Here is a 19808-nt window from a genome sequence, read left to right on the forward strand (position 1 = left end):
CCCCCATTTTCACTGGTATGACAGGAGGCTTTTTCAAAGACAGCTCTGAGTCCCTGCAGATCGCTTCCGGCCTCGGCAAAGCCCACAATCTCCCACCAGCACTGAGAAGCCCCAGGGCTGTACAGACAGCAGGGGTGTCTGAGCCACACAGGACACCGAGGACACGACCGCTCTGGGCTCCTCCTCTGTGGAATTGTATTTGATAGAAGGTGGGGGGGGGTGGTGGAAATGGAGACAAGGCAGAAGCAAACATCAAACATATCGATCTCGCAAGTAAATCACCTGCGCCGGCCTCAGCGTGCAGCTGCACAGAGAGGAGAGAGAAGGGAGCAAGCTCTCAAGCTGGGAGTGATAAGGCAGATGAAAGGGCGTTCAGAAATTATTTTCTCTCTATTAAATAAAAGAGGTGCAAATTTGGGGATAGGGCTGGAACTGTGAAGTCTGCTCCCCCTGCCTTATTTTTTCACTGTAAAAATATCAGAAAAAAAAAAAACCCCACACCCACGCACAGCTCTTTGAGAGAGCTCTCACGGTCAGGATGAGTACAAGTTCCCACTCAGCACCACTAAAACCTCTTTTCTCCCTGAGAATCAATTAGGTAGCAGCATTACATGGATAATATATATATTTTTATTAAAAAAAAAGGACTCCACAATTTGCAATACTGATTAAAAGTTCACGCCCTTCCCAGCTGCTGTAGCTTTCCAAGGGCTTCAGTGTAAACCTCCACGAGCCTCAGTCACCCCCAATCTTCCAGATCAATGACATCTCCATTTCCAAAGGAAAAGACACAGTGGGGTGGGCAGGGGGGAGGATGCACGTGGAAGCTGTTTGCTCAAGAACCTTTCAGGTCTTTTGTATTTATCCTAAAGGAATGGAAAAGGGCACAAGCTGGCTTCTTCCCTCTGCAGGTCACCTCTTGTTTAAATCTCTATCTGCTCAGCCCCAGCCAAGGCACCGTCACGACAAGTCACTTTTGGGCACAGGCTGCTCTGCACTTTTTCTGCAAGCAGAAAATGCAGACATGACGTTTTTCCTAAGCGTTCAATATTACAAGACAGAATATAAATATCACAAAACAAGTTAAGTATCTTTCTAACACCAGGGTAAATGATCAAATACACTTGAAAACAGGAACAACAGAGCTGAGGCTTCAGTCACAGAGAAGATAAAGTTATACAATGATCCGGGAGTGAAGTCATTATGAAAAATGAGGGTTGGAAAAGGCTGACACAAACCTAAAATACAGCAGTAATAAATACTTCATCTGACTAGCAATCTGTTTAAACTTAGCAGTGACAGAAAGCTGCCTTCCGCTCCAACGAGAGAGCCCTGATGGAGACAGAGGCTGACACCTAGCGTCTAGCAGACCCAAGAAGCAAGCCGGAGAGAAGGTACCCAACCACCAGAACAAGGACGATGAGCAGCCCCTGTGATGACAGATCACCTCAGGGCAGGCAGAAGACGCCCTCGAGCATGCAGAGCCTCTCCATCCACAAGGGAAGGAGTGCACTTGCAAGGGTGAGGGACGGCCGAACGCAGAGGAGCGTGTAGGTGCAAAAAGGAAAGGCTGCACTGCAAGGACATCTCTGGCTGTGAAGGAAAAAGGCAAAGCTCCCTGCACAGCCATGGTTTTCTAAGCTGGTTTGCTAGAGCTGGCAGTGGTCAGCATCTCTGTACTTGCTACCCTGACACACTGCCAGGCTACACCCTTCTGAGAAGGACAAGTCAGACAAAGTCTTTATCTCTGCGGTGCATTAATGGATGACTGCCAGGCTGCACGATGGCCCCCACCACTCATGAGACGGGTATCTGCCTGTACGCTTTTCCTCTCCCTTTCACAGTAAGATGTGTGGCATGGGGAGGAAGTCCCTAAATTAAAGAGGAGTGTTACTGCAGGACTGAACCCTGAAACAGACAGAAGAGCAGGACCGTTCAACCTTTGCCTGGTGGCAAAGCTCTTACCTGGCAGTAGCTGGTGGTCGGTTCATCATCAGAAGTGGAGTCCTTCTCTTCTTCCATGCTGTGCCCTGGACTCTCTGCCTCCCTCCTCTTTGAAGGGAGGAGCCAGGTGATGCTCTGGGACTCCTTCTGTCCATCTGGGTCTCCATCTTCTGTATCATCAGTAACCCCATTCTCCCTGCTTATCTGATCTCCTTTCCTAAGCTCGTTTTGGCTCAAGGAAGAGCTGGGCACAACTGGGTTACCAAACTCCTTCTTATGCAATAGCTGCCTCTGAGCCTGCTTCAGGCTCTTCTGGTAAACCTCCAGCTGACACAAGATGACTTTGGTGTACTGGTTGGGGTCCACCCCTTTGGGGCAGAAGGGGATGCCCCAGTAATAGTGCACTGTGTCTCTTGCCTCCTCCTGCTTGTGCTTCTCCTTCGCCGCACTCAGCATGCAAAGCTCAGGGGTACTGTCAGACACCTCGTTCTGCTCTGCTTGCTCTGTGGAAACAGAGATTTTGGTGGCATGCCTGGGCTGTGAGGTGTGTTTGGTACCTGCTCCTCCACCACTCCTCCTGCGGCTGCCACACGGTTCTGCCGTCCAGCTCTTCCAGAGCGTGGACGAGCTGCTGGCTTCTCCAGAAGAATGGGCAGTGCAGGGCAGAGGCTGCTCTTTTGGTTCGTGGCTTGTTGCTTCGGAAGAGCTGGAGGGGCTTTTGAACAGTCTCCGAGGTGCCAGTTGCCAGGAGCCTGAAGCTGCCCTGCCAAAGGTGGGACTCAAAGACATGAGGTCCTCTCTGAGAGCACTGGGTAACCTCTTACTAGAATCACTTTTTACTGGTGAGGAAGGCTTTTCACTTGACCTTGTCACAGGCTGGCCCTTCCCCGGAGACACGATTATGCTGGATACTAGTGAGCTTTCGACGATTTCCTGGCTTAACCTCCTCAACACTACCAGGGGGCTCCGGGCGACATCCATCTGTCCGTTCCCATCAGCTCTACTGCTCTGTGAGTGGGAGCTGCACTCCGAGCAAGGGGTGTCAGGGCAAAGCGCCAGACCTCCCAGGATCTCAGAGCCTTCTTTCTCATCGGGCTGGCTTTGGCTTTGCATGCCCAGCGCTTCTGCAGACAACTGAGGGGTTGCATCAGAGGAGTCCGAGGGCTGACAGCTCTGAAAAACAAAAGGTTGATTCTCTGAGAGGCATGTTTGCTGTCACCAGAGCGTAACAAGCGACCCATCACCCACAGCACAGAAACACCCCCTGCCCAGATCAGAACTGTGTACCCCCAAACAGGGGACATTTGAGGTTGGACTTCACGCACCTCTCGCTTGGAATGGTGCAAAACAACTGCTCTGCAGCCGCTGTTATTCCAGCTCACACTGGAAATAGCAAGGCCCCCAGTAAAAGCTCCTTTTGTGCGGCGTGGTAAAGCAAGCACAGAACGCAATGCTGCTGAAGAACCCTAGTAAGCCTCTTCACAGAAGCACACTTACACTAAGGCTCTCAGCAATGGCCTTCCTCAAGAGCTCCTCCTCTTCCTCTTCCTGACAGTTCACTTCTCTGGCTTCTTGCTCACTCATTTTCAGAGCCAGTGCAAACTGTTCCTCTTCAGTCATTTCTGCAGCAGAGGAAAAACAATAGTGTCAAGTCTCAGCTGCAGGTGTATGTAAACACACATCCAATGTGCTGAGAGAGATGGCCAAGGGTCCCCCATCCCCTGGAGGAATTCAGGGCAAAACCTCTGAATCTCTGCTTTCCCAAAAAGGTGTTACCAAAATAAGGGCGGGCAACACTAAATGAAAAAAGTAACCCAAGTCAGGAACTTCAGCTGGAGTTTCTGCAGCAACCTGAACTCTGACTCCCTGGGTATGTAACTATAATGGGACATCTTTTTGCCCTCATCAAAGAACGTACTGTACAGCTGCAGAACACATGTTGAAGGAGAGAGGAAAAGGAGAGATCATAGAATGGTTTTGGTTGGAAAAGATCTTCAAGATCTTTGAGTCCAATCACGTATCCAGCCCTGCTAGGTCCAACACTAGACCATGTCACCAAGTACAACATCTGTTCTTCTTTTAAACACCTCCAGGGATGGTGACTCAACCATCTCCCTGGGCAGCCTGTTTCAATACCTAACAACCCTTTCAGTACAGAAATTTTTCCTAATATCCACCCTAAACTTCCCTTGACACAATTTAAGACTGTTTCCCCAAGACAATTGAGATGATTTCCAAAGCAAGTTCATTTTTATTATATCAGATAGGCTGAGCAGAGCAAGGCAGGATAAAGAACATATCTTCTCTAAGACACCTTTTTACTTGCCAAATAGCACGTCTCACTGCCTTCTGACATGCAGATACCTGCAATACCACAGGAGACCTACCCAAGAGCAAAGAGCTACACGTTGTTCACCCCGAGCCGCAGGTGGAAAGCTCTGTGGAGGATAGTGTTACTTGCTCGGTGGTATTATGGAGGATCTTTCACATGCATACATCCCCCTTCTGCTCACATCACCACTCCACTGCATCACTAAGTCAGTCATGCATGGGAAACAGGTTTCCTACAGTTGTAACTGCTATTTCAGCAGAAAATTCCTTCCTGAAATCTTCCTCACTCAGAGCAAACCAGGAGCAGAGACGGGCTATTCAGGAACAAAGCGGTTAGTTACTCCAGAAAACACTTACTTACTGAGACTCAAACACTTTCACTGTGCTTAAAATATACAATGCCTGCAGACCAGAGTGCAGCTTGGAAAACAACTCAACAGCACTCTCAGGAGCTGAAAAATACATCTTCTCACTCGAAACAAATTGACAGATTTCCTTCAAAACCCCCTCTCTCTCCTCCAGGCAGAATCCTGCCCGCACCATCTCATGCATGAACCAAGAGGCTGCCTCTCTGATGGGCTCCAAGAGCTTTGAGAGCCACGACTCGAACAGGGAGGCTGCCCGATCACGACACGGGCCTTCACGACAGCCGGGCTGAGAAACAGGCTCTTCCCTCCATAAAGATGCATTCAGGAGTTGCAGGCTCTCATGTTCTAACCCCTTCTCTTCCTACCGGCTGCCACCAAAACCCAGAGGCGCGGCAGCCTCCTGTGAAGGAGCCTGGGATGGCGCTGGTCCTGCGCATCGCGGCAGGACCGCGTTGAGGTGCGTCCACGGAGCAGCAGGCTCTGCTGTGCTGTGCTCTGCCCTTCCCCCAGCTCGCTGCTAACACAGGCTGGTTCTCCCCCACTCAAGCAGGATTTAAAGCATTTTTGGACTGTTCTGATTACCAGCCAGAGATTCCTCTGCGTGTCCTACTAAATCAGCACATCGCTTCAGGTTGGGTTTGGGTTTGTTGTTGGGTTTTGGGGTTGGGTTTTTTTTTTAATTTCTTTAAAAATTAAGAAAGAGGTTGAATGAAGGCAGGCTGCAGTGCACTCAGGGCTCGTGGGGATCTTTTGTCCTTGGACAAAGTCACTCTGTGATGTTACAGCCAGGAGGGACCAGGGGGAAAAAATAATAATGCATCCTTGAATGGAAAGCACACGACAGCCCAGTGTACGAAGGCAGCTCCGGTCCCCAGGAACAGCAGCAATACACAGCATTTCCACAACACCCAGCACCTCCTGAGCGTTCAGTCAGTGTGTGCTGGTTTGTTTCCCTGTCCAACCCATCCCAGCAATCGGGCCAGACCCTGCAAGGTCCGACATGTGCAAGAAGACGAGTGCACGTGATCAGCGCCCCGCAACACAAGACTTTCCACGTGCTTAAATCAAAACAAGGGCCTGAGCTCTCACCAGCTCGGGCTATCAACATCCATGAAGCTTAATAAAAAGAAACATTTTTTGGCGAGTTACTACTGTACATTTTGTTTTCTTCTCCCTCCCTGGCACAGCAATTTCCCCTCTGGGGACAGGGAATGTGCCAGACAAATGCTGCCTCTGGCAAAGAAACCAGTGAGAAACAAAATGCACTTAGTGCACGTTCCAGTTGAGTAGGTGCTCTGGAGATGGGGAAATCTCCAGTTTAAATCCACCTGGTGTTATGTTGGGGAGAGCAAAGAGCATCTCTGCTCAAGCCTTTCAGACCTGACCTGCTTTAAGCCATCCAGAGCTGACAGTGTTCTGCGCTCCACATCTGATCGTTTCTCAGCACCGTGGGTTTTATTAGACTTGATGTTGATTGCACTGGTCATAATTTATGATGATTAGAAATCCAGAGTGTCGCGTTAGCCCCCAACCGATGTGTGCAAACACATCTCTGCAGCGCCCCAGGAACGAGCAGGGGATGAGAGACATCTTCCCAGAGCATGCTGACTGGGCACGAGCCCTCGTAGCCCTTGGAAGGAACAACCCCTCTCTGTCTGGACAGACAGACTCTGTTATGCTCAGCTCACACACACGGCACCCTTTGCAGAAGCCCATTCCCACTGCTGGGTGGGAAAGTACCAGCAACTCCAGCTGGGAATTCTGCATCTCAACACTCCAACATCCACTCCCCACACACATCCTCCTTGACGCAGCACGAAATCCCAATGCCTCTCCGGGGACCAGGGCATCCAAGAAACCCACAGATGGGAAGGAGGGGTCAGGGAGAGTCTGTTTTTAAGACACTGCAGCCCTAAACAAATTAAACCATTTCAGAGCCTTTTTAAATGCTAATACAGCAATTTACGAAGCGATTTATGTTCCATTTTGACATTTGCAAAGTGAATTAGATGCAAAACCCCACTAGTTGCAGTTCTAACACTTACTAATAAGAGATTTACTCAAAAATAATGGAAATGCAAGATCTCAGTATTTCCAGTATCCAAAGTGCCATTACAGGGAAAACATTCAGCTGTGCTTAAAGCCCCAACTTCCCCCAGAAAGAGAGCGACAGCCTTCGCTGGGTTCTGTATTTCAATTTATCCTGTCAGGATGGAACGTCACAGATATATATTTTAGTTATGGCTTTGGGTTAAAATGAATAAAAACCACGACAAAGCAAAAAATGGGAGGATACGCTTCATAACCAGAGCCTGCAAATACCGGAAATTTTCCAGTTTGGAGGAGAAAGAGCTCACTCTCCCCAGAAGCACCCAATCTTGACAAAAGCCCAATTTGCCTGACAATTCAAAGAATTTATTTAAAGACACTGAGAGATAATAATTACTACTTCAAATCTTAATTTGCCTAAAAGCAAACACCGAAAAGTCTAATTATAGCTTCCCACAAATGAGAGAGACCAGACCCACCATCACACGTCCTTTAAACAAGCAGCCACTCTCCGACCCAGCGGTGCCAGGCACCCCCAGCCTCCAGCACTTTGAGGAGACATGCACATTAAAAAAATAAACACATAATAAGTTTCTAAAAATCAGCTTTTGCCCAAGGAAGAGCAAAACTTGTTATCAAAATTTTCAGCATCTAGAAATGCAGCTAAACTCCTCAATTATACCCAAGCCAGAGAGCCGCCCCAGTCTCCTGCAGATTTTCTGGAGCACACCAAACACCAGCTCCCAAAACCCTGCACACTCAGTGATGCAATGAGGACATCCAACTTCAGCAGCTCCCTGTTCCTAGCACCATATGTTTGGTCACATTTTAACGGCATCTCCAAGGAGGAGGAAGGGGGGGGTCAACTTTTATTTGGTGGTGTGTCTCTTTTGGAGAAAAAAGAAGAAGAAAAAGGGAAAAAAACCCAACAAAGTCTTCCCCCATCTCTGACTTTTCTGTCTTGCCTGTTTGACACAGGACACGCACAGTGGGTTTCAGCTCCCACAAAGAGCCAGGCTGTTCGTGCTATGGCCTTAGGCCTCTATTAAAAACAATTTAATTCACAGAGCTCTCTGAGGACTGACAAGCCCAACCGCCGCTGCTTGCGGAGCACGCTACTGCTCCATTTTGTTCAGCGATTGCTTTGGGTTTTGCAGAAGACAACATCTCTCCCATTTTAAAAACCTGCAGAGTTTAGCACACCAGACAGACCAATGCCTTGTGGGGTGCAAGAACATGAGCACAGATCTGCTGGGGCTGAGCAATGGTCCGACTGCACGGCTGCTCTAACCAGGGGTGCTGTGTGGGGAGCACGGGCGAGCCTGGCCACACTCAGCAGTGCCTTCTGCTTGTACATCCCCCAGCACTCCGAAACGCTTTCTGTTTGCAGAATATGAGCAGGAGCATCCCAGCCTGTTCCCTTTAGCATCTGTTTATAGACCTATTGTCCATTGAATGCGTTTATTCCCTTATTAAAGCTGCCGGTACTGACCCCTCCACAACCTCCCCTGACAAGAACTTGCATGAGCTCCCTCCCCGCTGTGTGAAGCATCACTTGCCTTCACTTGTTTTCAACCTATCTATCTCCTGCTATTTCCACCAACTGCACCCCGGCTGTGGGAGCTGGTAAACAGCTCTGTGTTCAGCTGAGGCACTGCCTTCCTGATGTGAACTTTGATCCCACCTTCCTCTCCTAACGGAGCAGCCCCCCCGGCTTCCAGTCGCTCCTCATAAGGCAGCTGCTCCCTCTCCTTCATGGCTTGGGTTGCCCTTCTCCAGAGGTACCACCGTGTCCTTGAGCTGCAGGGACTTACGACGGGCACACAGCGCTGTTGATGTGGGTGCACCAACACTTTATATAACAGCAAAATGACGTAAGCCAAATCTCTCCTTCTCAACACCCTTCTGTAAGAAGCCCAACGTCGCTGGCTCCTCCAGCTGCCCCCGCGCTACGAGAAGCTGTCAGCTGCGACTCAGATCATTCCTGAGCTGGGTCAGAGCGTCATGACGTCTCAGGGAAAGCCAGCAGCAGGAGGGCCTGAGCAGGAAGGCAGTTTGTGACTGACACTGCTTTTGGGTTGGCTTCAACCAATTTGGAAACCCGGTGAGGTTACAGACAACCTCACACGCTGATTTTGGGAGTGCACCATTCTGTGCACGTGCAGCCCGGGGACAAAGCAAGCGCCAGTCTGCCTATTCAGAAAGGCAAATTTTACCCCAGAGAAAGGTCTTTTCCGGGAGCTGTGTGTCCCCAGCCACAACCACAGCCTTTCTGCAAGGGAAATAATCTCTAATACAAACAGCAGAAGCTGCTCAACACCCGTCTGCTTCCCCAGCCCCACGCTCGATCGAGACCTACGTGCAATTTTTCTTCTAGCAGCAAACTTCGTTCTATCCAGCTGCTGTTTTGTTCTCTTCCTCTGCAATCCACTCTCTTCCTTTGACTCCTGCTGTAACGGGGGAAAAAAATAAGATATGGTGAGTGCATACAGCATGTAGGAAATACTACCAGCCCCCTCCCCCCTCCCTGTCCTCAGACAGAAACACTGGTTCAAGAACAAGCCTCCATTTGTGTGAAATTTGAATTTCAAACATAATTCAAACACATTCTGTAACTATTAAAAGCCGTGTGATAAGCAGAACGAGCAAAAAGAGTTACAGACTGACATAAACAGAGAAGTAGGAGAGACAATAGACTTCATGCCAGTCACCACCAATGCACTGCACCTGCTGCCCAGGATTTTTGGAGAGAATTTGTTTGGCCTTGCTAAAACGTTGGTGTTTGTAAGCACTCCAAAACCTTTTTATGGCTGAACATCTCACACCTTTAAGCCAGGGCTGTTTCCTGCCACACAGCTTCTCATGTCCAGCCCAGACAATTTTACGTGACCGAAAACTAGAATCCCAGCCATTTTTAGGGACCCACACTAACGCACCCCGAGGGCAGGAGAGCCAGCTGGATGCGTGCCTGGCACTATTCTCTCACTGCCACAAGTGTTTCATTTTTGAAGCTTGAATACTCCAGAAATTTGCCATCTCAAGGCCTCTCAGAATAACACCCACACGAACCACCTAAGTGCTCACTGCTCCAAGCGCCGGTCCGCAAGAAGAACGGTCAGGGGCTTAATTGGCACACATTTATGCAAGTTGCTGTCCTAACGGCTTAAGCGAGGGCGTACATATTACCCAGGGCTGGCACTGGACCCCTGCCAATTTGTCTCTCTAAATCAGGTAGGATTAGACTCAAGCCCAGCGTTTCAGGCGGAGCCCCGCGCCTGCCTGGGAAGGGGGTTCACACAGCTCTGTCTGCAGCCGCAGTTGGGTTCTGCCATCCATGAGATTCGTGGCAAACGGGTGCCTCGTGCCACCTCCCAGGAGGGGGTCTTCACGGTGGGGCAACATCACTTGGGCTGCTTCAATGCCAGCGCCGCGTGTTTCCCAGCGTGATCGATTCCTGCCGGCCGCTGCCCGCCTCTCTGAACCTGTGAAGTCCTCTGCACTGCACCTCTGCGCTGAGATTTGTTCGAGACATCTCCAGCTTTAGTGTTATCTGTAGATTTTATTAATGTATATACACCACTTGCTCCCTCTTACAGATCATTAATGAGGATGTTAAAACACACACAGACCTAATATTGATCCTCCTGGCCTCGGCTTTACATCTCCCCCAAATGAGCCTCTCTCCTGTTCATCACCAGCTTTTGCTGACAGTCTTTTAGCAGGATTTCAATCCAGGAATGTTACTATCTAGAACAAATTGAATTATTTATCCAACTAAGATTTTGCAAGACATACTATTAAGTGGTTTCCTGAAACCCTAATACATTACAGCTTTTACGTGCCCTAATACCTACACCATTCCTCATTTCCACTGCTTTAAGAATGAGCTCACACACTCATGCTTGTGCCTAAGGGGTTTTTCCTTTGACCAAATCCCTATTCTTTTCCCCACCCAGCCTGGTTTCGGTACTCCACTTCTAGGATCTTCCCCTCTGTCTCCAAAAGGCTCCTTTGCAGCCAGATTCTCTCTTGCTAGAAGATGGATGCTCTCTACCTTGCCTAGCTCATGCTTGTTGGGTGAAATCCTCTCTCTTCCAGGGTCCTGACACATCACCCTTCTCCAGTCTTTCCTAAGCCCCAGGTTCTGCTACTCTGTGTTGCCCTCAGTCTGCAGCCCCAGCCCCACGCTGACCTCATGGGCAGCTCATCCCTAAGGGAGCAGGGAGCGGTTTGCAGGATCGTATCGGGATCACGCCAGGATTATATGCTGGATGAGGTTAAGCAACAGCTCTCCCACTCTCCCCCAAAGCCCTGTCTCACAACGCTAAACCTATCCCATCTTAAGACAGGGGGGGCAATTTAATCCTAGCAGGCTCTGTAAATCCCCAGCTCTTCTCTCTAGGCATCCGTCTTCCCCTCATCACTCTTGCACTCGCCGGAAGGTCAACCCTGACACTCTCATCTGCAGCTCTCTTGCAGGGCAGGGATGTGATTTATGAGCACACCAAAAACTTTCCACGGCTGCCACTGTCTGCTCCGTGCAGAGCCGCACGCTCCCAGCACGCACCATAGGACAAGCCGGGGCTCAAAGAGCTGCGGGGCTTTGGAGGGGAACGGCGATGCCCAGCGCCGGGCAGGCTGCCCGGCTCCACTGCACAGCCAACTACGTGCCTGGGTTCTCCACGCTGGGTCCTGAAGAATCTCGACATTTACAACGGCGTCAGGAGCAAAATGCTTGCAGGACACGTGTTGTACCAACCTCATACATCCCAGAAAGATGTTTAAATTGCTTCGCGGCGCTCTACCCAACAGCCGCCGCGCAGCGAACCGCTGAAGCAAATCAAATTAATCCTGATGGGCCAAAACATACACACACACACACACATCTCAATTCCAAGAATTCTTAAATCTCCTTTAGTTTTAAACCCAGAAAATAAACCATACCTTTTAATTAGGATTTATGGCTGTTTGTGCCTCTGCTGGGAGAGAGCACCGCAGGCCCCGGAGTGCTCTGCATAAATGCAGGCGTGGATGGTGGAAAGAGAAGGGGCCAAGAAAATTCAGAGAAGACAACAGGGCTTGCTCTTCCTGACCCAACCTTTTAATGCTCATCTGTCTACAAGGATAATAGGAACTCAGGGGGCCGCTCAACCAACTGCCTTTCTAATAAGATCACTAGTCCAAAAATAATCTTAATCAATTAAAATATTCCCAAACTGCAGCCAATACTCTTAGTTACAAGGTCATCTCCAACATACAACTTCCAGGGGAAACTAATTATTATAGCGGAGGCGAGGTGGGAACTGCACACCTCTGCTCAGTGCCAGCCTGGATCGCCTCTCTCCTCCTTTGCCGTCAATTTAAAGCATAATGGCCAGAAGGAATCCAAATTCTCTTCCTGTGTGTCAGGCTCTGCAGTTTAATTTATGATGCTCTCTTATGAGCAATTTCACTGTCAGCATTGTACACAGATCAAGAAGACGACGTGTTTCCAAAGTTCCCTACACACTTAGTGGAAGGCAGCCACTATTCTTCTTCCTTGGGTTTTGGTTTTGTTTTTTTTTTTTTAACCTGCTTGGTTTCACCAGACAGCAGGAAATCAAATCCTCATTTTAAAAATGCTTTTGCACATACTTAAGAGAACCTGACTCTGCCAGCAGAAACAGATACAGCCCTGCTCGCTTCTAAAAGCCCATAAATGAAAGCCAGTAGCCAGCCTCCCACATCCTGCTCCCTCAAATCTACATCATAAACCACAGAAATCAGCTTCTACAGACTCAGGGAAGGAAAGGCTACAGAAGAACGTCTCCGGAGCTAACAGCACAGACTGCAAAGTCAAAAGGTCTGGGTAATTTTACTGCTCAACGGCAGTTGGGACCATCTAACAATAGGGCACAGCCAAACGCCGCACGTCCTGCATGGGAAATACGCAGATGAAACCCTGACTAATTTATTTTTAAAAGCCAATTAGATGTTGGAAGTGCCACGTTTGGCTCTAGCCAAGGCTGCTGCCGAAATTAATATCACACCCTAGTTTATTAGTCTCCGACTTGAGCTCAGAATCAGATTCAGCTCTGCTCTGTCTTTCAGCTCATTAGAACAAACCTGCTGGAAGTGGAGACTTGAACAACAAGACACAACAGGGTTTGTGCCAGACGTGTGGCTCCTGACTTATAAGAGGGAGGGCTCCATAGGAAAAGAAAGGGCTTTTGCTGGGCTGTGAGGAGCCTGGATTGAGAGCTATCTGATTTCTGAGGAGTGAGCACAGCAGAGCTGATGAGCCTCTGTGGGAGCACGCTCACGCTGCGTTCTCCTCTGGGAGCCAGAGGCACCAGGTCCCTCGGTACCACAGCAGAGCCCAAGGGACAGCAGGGTGCTGCAGCGATACTCCCATGTGGCTCTGCCGCGTTCCGATGGTCAGCGGTGCGAGGCAGGCACTGCCATCCTAGCTCTGGTGTTTCCAGCACCATCTTCTCCATGGCAAGATGTCCCTCAGACTATGCCAGGTCCCAAAACAAAGTGCCCACTGCCATTGCTGATACCCAAACACACCTCCCTCTACCAAAACTAGTACCTGACCTGGAACATAACACACGCTGCTATCTACTCAGACTGTGAGTATCTACTCAGACTGTGAGTATCTGTAACTACAGGAATGCTCAGGCAAAAGGATGTTCCACATCAAAGAGAAAACACGCCCCGTGTGCCAAGCAGAAATAGATGGCACCATCACTGCAGCATCTTGTCACGTTCCCTAAGGGCTGGCAGAGCTGGTGGACCTGCAGGAGGAACCTATGTGGCATCAAACCAACCCTATAAGTGGAGCATGGTAGTCTCAGTGTTCCCAAAGTTTCTACCCAGGAAAATCAGACCCTTAGGAAAGGTCCCACAGCCCCCTGGGATCAACTGCACTGAAGGCTGCAGATCAGCGAACGCTTGGTTGGCCAGGCCTTCTGCTGTGTGACAATCATCTATCAGATGTGGCTTCAGAAAACCTTGGGCACCAAAGAGTCTTCCCGATACAAGCAAGAGGCTCATGAGACAGACCAGGAGAGAGCTTTCTCTTGTGAATGACCACCCATCCTCTGCTGTGGGCACCCAGGTGACCATGGGATTCAAACTATCAGGGAAGATGGGAACCACTTTCCTTGTTCATCACGCCTGCGTTTTCAGGGATTCAGTCTGCACACAGGAGGTCATCTCCTCTTGCATCCACAAAGCCAGAGGGACTGTTCTTATTTTATCTGACCCTGCCCAAAAAATAAAAAAAGAGAAGTGCTTCTTGGATCCAGGATTATCTACAGCAGAGATCAGAAAGCCCCATGTTCAGAAAACTTCCTTCTGATGCAGCTCTGCAGATGCCACAGCACAGACATGAGCAAAGAAAGAAAACTTGGCAAAATAACATGGATGAGCTCGATAATCCAGCATGACTGAAAAATTCCTGGGAGAGGCAGTCTGCCAAAGATCATCAAAAGTGAGAAGCTGGAGGCTTTCCAGGTGCAGCTGCTACAAGATCTGCTGGTCTGGAAGCAGAACTAGGGACTTGTTCTATAGATACCTGCCAAGAGACTGCCAAGGAAGAAAGCCATCGAATCAATGATGCCCAAATTGTCCTTGTAGCTTTTGATTCATAAGGAACCATGTCCTAACAGATGCAAGATTAATTGAGAATGTATTGTTCTCTAAAATTGCTATTGATCTGAGCTTCCCACACCTCTTCTCAAACACATAACAAGGTCTTACCAGAGCAAGAACAACAGTTACAAGGTTCGAAATTGAAATTCAACTTGATGTACACTGAAGAGCTGAGACAGTTACAGAAGCCAGACAGTTATTTTTCTGAGATCCCAAGTAAATCACATTTTTGGGTTTGATTTTGCAGAAAACAACACGACAAGAGAACTGTGGCACTGGATCTGGAAGCTGATGACTCACAGAAAGAAAGAGACTGAACCGAATAAATCCACTCATTCAACTGACTGAACTGTTGTCACTTAAACAGAACCTAATTGGCTCTTTAACGGCCTCTCTGAGCATATCCTTTTCTGTAATATGACCGATTATGCCATCAGAATTTATTGTTTATAGACAAACTTACAGAACAGTCAGGGAGCCTAACCTTTTTATAGATGTGTTTTAAGAGACGTTTGTTTCCTCTTTTTCAGATACGTGCACATTGAGATGAATAATTGCAGACAATAACGGGTCCTGATCTTTTATGTACTGCAGCAGCTCTTATAGCTGCTGATTTCTTTCTTCCTTATAGGTTTCACAATAAAGGCCAGCGATGCAGCAGACATCTGAAGTTAACTTAGCATATTGCAGAGCTAAGGGTTTAACCCCACTGAACTATTACTGCCATATGTTCCATTTCTTTCAGGGAATTTCCCAATGGGGAAAGAACTCAGACAATGTGAAGAAAAAACATCCAATATCATTTGCCCTACAGCTTTTTACTGTTTATTTCTAGAGCTTTTCCTCTCCTCACATGATAATCGCCTTATTGTAGAGGAGCATGCTGCAGATGTGGGAGCAAAAGGGACTTGATTTAAGATCTACAGCTTGAGAGTGAACTGAAATGCTTTTGAAAATGGTGGAATTACAAAAAGCAGCTTAGGATCCCCAATCACCGGCAAGACAGAGTAAAGCCTGAAGAGTCATACATAAAAAATTGATTCTAGTAATTTCCTCTGGTGTACCTCACTTAAGGACAGATTCTCAGGGCTCTGGGTTTCCCCTGGGCGGGAGCTCCCACACTCACCCCAACGACATTGTCACAGAGGCTGACATTTCAATCTCTCAGGGTAAGGCTACTGTTTGTAAAAGGACGCTAGGGATCGCCCATCTGAGCCTTTATGTCGCAGCCAGGCACAGCCACACTGCAGCTCACCTTTACACCCTATGGAAGTGGGTTAAAAACTCAGGCTTCTGTAATTCAGGATCAGTTTACCAGACACCAGCTGCATCCGAGCCGCTCGCAAGCCCGCGTTCTGCATCATTTTCTTATCTATTTGCACTTAATACAGAATCATGTTTCTATGGTTTAGCTGGAAATCAATCAAATAAAAATTATGAAAAAAAGATTTGTAAAGGGATTGAGGAAAGGTTACTTTTAAATTACGTTTCAAATTCGGTTCTGAGAGGATTTGGTTATCAAATCCCAGACTCATAACTCACCCTCACGAAGCGTTCCATTCATCTCCTAGTCAAATAGGATTTGATTCATCTCATACGTAAGGAAAGGAACAACACGATACCCTCTGCGCAAAGCCTGACCCCGGGGTACACACAGCATGGGACAGCTGGGGACTCTCCTGCAAGAGGAGGGCCCAGCACAGGCTCTGGGCACTGCAAACCCATCACTGACCTCTCCATCGCTGTCGGATATCACGATAAACGCATCCACGAAACTGCGCTTCTTCTTGGCATTGGCTGGGCTCCTTTTCTCTTCTTCCTGTTCCTCCCCATCCTGACTCTGAGAGTCCAGGCCCTCTGTGGGCTTCTTCTTTCTCGGCATCCTTTACTCTGAAACAGAGGAAAAAGATTAAAAGCCATTTGTTTCCTTCTGATTTAGATTTCCCTTAATACATCCTTCTTTTTTTTCCCTGTCCCCTCTATTTTTAGGCAAAACACCCCAGGCGTTAGAGCCTTATTACAAAGCACTGTGGATTCAGGCTTACTGGGAGCCACACGTCCTAGTCGTCACTCATCTAGTTAAGGGTAATTTATTACAGCTGATTGCTAAAAAGGGGTTTCAGGGGAACAGCACCACAGACCACAGCCACTCTGAACACCCTTGCTTCAAAGCAACGAGGCTCTCCTCTTAGCTTCTCCTGTCAAACCTCCTCAGCAAACTGCTCCAATGCATCGCCTCACTGGGGGTCTCCCACCCTCCGACACGAACCCGAATTTCCCCTCCTCAGCCCCACACCTTCACCATCCCGGTGCAGAACAAACCGGGCAGGGGTACCAGATCAAGCTGAAACTCGTGTGCCAAAACAAGCAGCCAAGGCAGCACGGCCATTTGTCAGCTTTGCTATTCAACAAGGAGGGAAAGGCACACTCCTCAGAGGATGCTGTTTCGCTCTCAGCGCAGCGGCTCGGCGGAAGGCTGCACCGGCACTACAGAAAGGGAAGTGCAGGCGATGATGGCAGGAGGCAGGCTGGAAACAAGACAACAGGTTTATCTCACAGTCTGGATTTCTCAATGAGCATCAGCCTCCGGAAGTCCTCTGCGCAGACAGGCCCGAATCATTCGTATGAAATAAGGCACTTGACAAGCAGGGAGGAACCTGCTGAGCGTTATTAGCACGAACCTGAGTGCTCTACGAACAGCACAATTGAGGGCAGGTGCCCACACAATGCAAGCTAGCACTTCAGCTTCTCCCTTCCTTGCCAGCCCATAGACTGCTGGAGAGAGATGCACAGCGAGCGCGAGCGGCTTTGATCAAAGAGGACTCAGACAAGAGGATGAGGAAGAGATCTGGGCGAAGGAGAGCAGCGGGACAGCACGGGGAGCTAAACCTCCCTTTCCCCTCTGCGTTTGGCAGACAGCACCAACGTTGAGTGTTTTCCTGAACCGGGATCTAAAAGAGCCTCACAGAGCTGAGCACGACCGGTGCTGTTTAAGCTGGAATTAAACATGTGCCGGCTGATTAAGCAACGAGCCCCTCGTTCCACCCCGGAGAACGGCAGAGCTGGAAATGCAAGTCACGTTGGCCGGTTCCCAGCCCGGCGTCCTTCCACAGGACCATTCCTCCTTCCTCCAAGATCCCTGAAATAGCTCAAACGCGCTGCTCAGATCTAAAATAAGAGCAAGAGAAGATGCAACCAAGACCCTGTGTTACCCAACAGAGAGCCAAACCGTCCTCTGTACCACCACAGCACTGCAAACAGCCGCCCCTGTGTACAAACCCCAATGAACAAGAAGTTCAAAATCCCCACCAGCGCCAAGAACAGCAGCGCACTGCTCCACCTACAGTCCGAGGCAGCAAGGCGAAGCTGAATGAGGAATATCCGCGCTCCCTGCCTGCCACCCGCAGCCTTCGAAAGCTGCCTCAGCCCCTCTGCCTCCCTTCCTCTGCACACACACACACACACACACACACACGCAGGCCTAGAGACAAAAGATGATTATCCTGGTGAGTCACGGTTCGCGCTGAGGGTGGAATATCGTACGAGAGGCACGCACGGCTCCAGAAGTGTCTGCCACCACCACTGCAGTCCCCAAAACGTTTGCCTGGGTAGGAAAGGGGAATAAAGACAAGCACTGCTTTTCATAAAGCACTGGCTCTTGCAAAACAAAGGTGTTCTGCTCCAGCTGAGCTCTTGTTGCAATATCCTCGTTACACTTTGCTCAGTTTTGTTGGGTTGGTTTGGGGGTTTTTTTAATCTTTTGCTCCAAACAGTCTCTTCACCCTCTGCCCAGGGAGATGAGCCAAACCTCACACCCAGCTGTGGGGGAGCTGCCCCCACAAAGGGAACCTGTCACAGTGGGGAACGCCCCCTTATCAACGAAAAACAACTCGGGAGCTTCGGCACTGCTGGACCTGATGTGGAGAAGGACCAGAGAGGCCCACGCCTGCAGCGTGCGAGCCTGTGCGAGGTCACTCCGGCTTGAGAGAGAGCCTGTGCATCTTTATACCACTGGAACAAAAGCAAACGGCAACAAGCAGCTGCTGTGATGCCTGTTTTGTTGTGTAGGGTGTGTTTTCCTTTGTAAAATCCACGCTGGTATCGCCAGCTCTCCTCTGACTCTGCGATACATCTTCTGCTTGATGCGCTGCGCTAAAGAAGAGATCACTGAGAGATATCAGCTGGAGTTATGATGAGTCACCTACCTCCAACATTTAAAGGAAAAGGGAGGGGGGGGGAGAAAAAGAAGATGTAAGAGATGTAACCACACAACTCCCACGATGCTTCTGAAAACGAAGGGCCTTTGTGGCAAAGAGAGTCTCTGTAAATGTAACTAAGGGAACCAGGCAAGGAAGAGATCGCTCGTAGCCGTGCTAGTCTGAGGCTCTGAGTAGGAGAGAGAGGTAATAGCTTTTCTTACACAAGCTGGTATAGCTGAGGGAAGAAAACAAGCATCAGAGCACAGCCCTCTCCCCTCCTCAGGTAGGGGAGTTAAGCAGAGGAGCTGTGGTTTGCTTTTAGCACTCTCTGAAAGGACACTTGTGTGTACCCGAGGTAATGATCCCTCCTTTCAGGCTCAGCAAAAAAAAAAAAAGGCCAAAGACCAAATTATCTAAAACTACCTCTGCAGTTTGGCTCCCAGACACCTTCTCCAGGTTTTGCACCAACTCTGAATTTAAGAGAATCTCTTTGTAAAGGATCTGACAGGAAAGGTGACCTCCTGACAAGGGACTCGCACACACCGCGCTTCTCCAGTCACATTTTTAGGGATATCCTTGAAGATCCCCAACTTGTGATTATTTGTCATTTTCCCTCTCATCTATCATTTTGATGAATCAGAAAGCAATTACCGACAGAATAATTCTAAATCTTGACACTGCAGCTACAGACCTGCCAAGCTGTGACAGCTTGAAAAATGCTTGAAAATGAAGCCAAAAATGAATGACTCTCATCCCCGGATGAATTTCTGAGCCGTTTGAGACACAGGCTGTCGCTTTGTAAACAACTCCCCACCCCCCCCCCCCCCCACCCCATCCTCCTCCCCACCTCAGGAAGAAGAGGCACGACGCTCCCCAGCAGCACGGTGAAGCAGCTCTGTGTTCAGGAGGGTCAGTGCCACATGGCTCCTTGGAAATACCATGGCCAGACCCTCGGTGTGACCCGGCACACAGAGCCCAGCTGATGCTCTGTGAGCAGCAGGACACGAGGGCTCGCAGCACCGCGGGGCAAGAGGGATTTGTTTACCAGATGTATCCGTTTCTAGAGCTGGATGTTCACAAAAATAAGGGAGACGGGGACTGCTGAGGCCCTGCACGCCTGCCAACGCCACGGAGCTCTGTAGGAGATGCCAAGCGCTTGGCTCTCCCCACAGCCCAGCCCAAGCCGAGCCCCACACCCGACACTGCTCTCCCCCTCCAAGGACAAGCCCTGCGTGGGGGGACAAGCAGCCCGCTCCCCAGCACCCATCCCAAAGTCCTC

The 19808-nt window shown here is 49.3% G+C and overlaps 1 protein-coding gene across 1 annotated transcript in view; it reads right to left on the reverse strand.

The window, feature by feature from the left end:
* Positions 1-16212, reverse strand: part of UIMC1 (ubiquitin interaction motif containing 1) — a gene marked incomplete at its 5' end in the record, with an annotated part of 34338 nt that extends 18126 nt beyond the window's left edge. The window contains 4 exons of the mRNA XM_084268521.1: positions 1966-3117; positions 3442-3566; positions 9052-9142; positions 16063-16212. Coding sequence (XP_084124647.1) covers positions 1966-3117; positions 3442-3566; positions 9052-9142; positions 16063-16212 — 1518 coding nt within the window. The remainder of the gene's footprint in view (positions 1-1965; positions 3118-3441; positions 3567-9051; positions 9143-16062) is intronic.
* Between the last annotated feature and the right edge of the window lie 3596 nt (positions 16213-19808).

The sequence above is a fragment of the Gallinula chloropus genome, assembly GCF_964237585.1.
Source record: "Gallinula chloropus genome assembly, chromosome: 10".
Taxonomy (NCBI): domain Eukaryota; kingdom Metazoa; phylum Chordata; class Aves; order Gruiformes; family Rallidae; genus Gallinula; species Gallinula chloropus.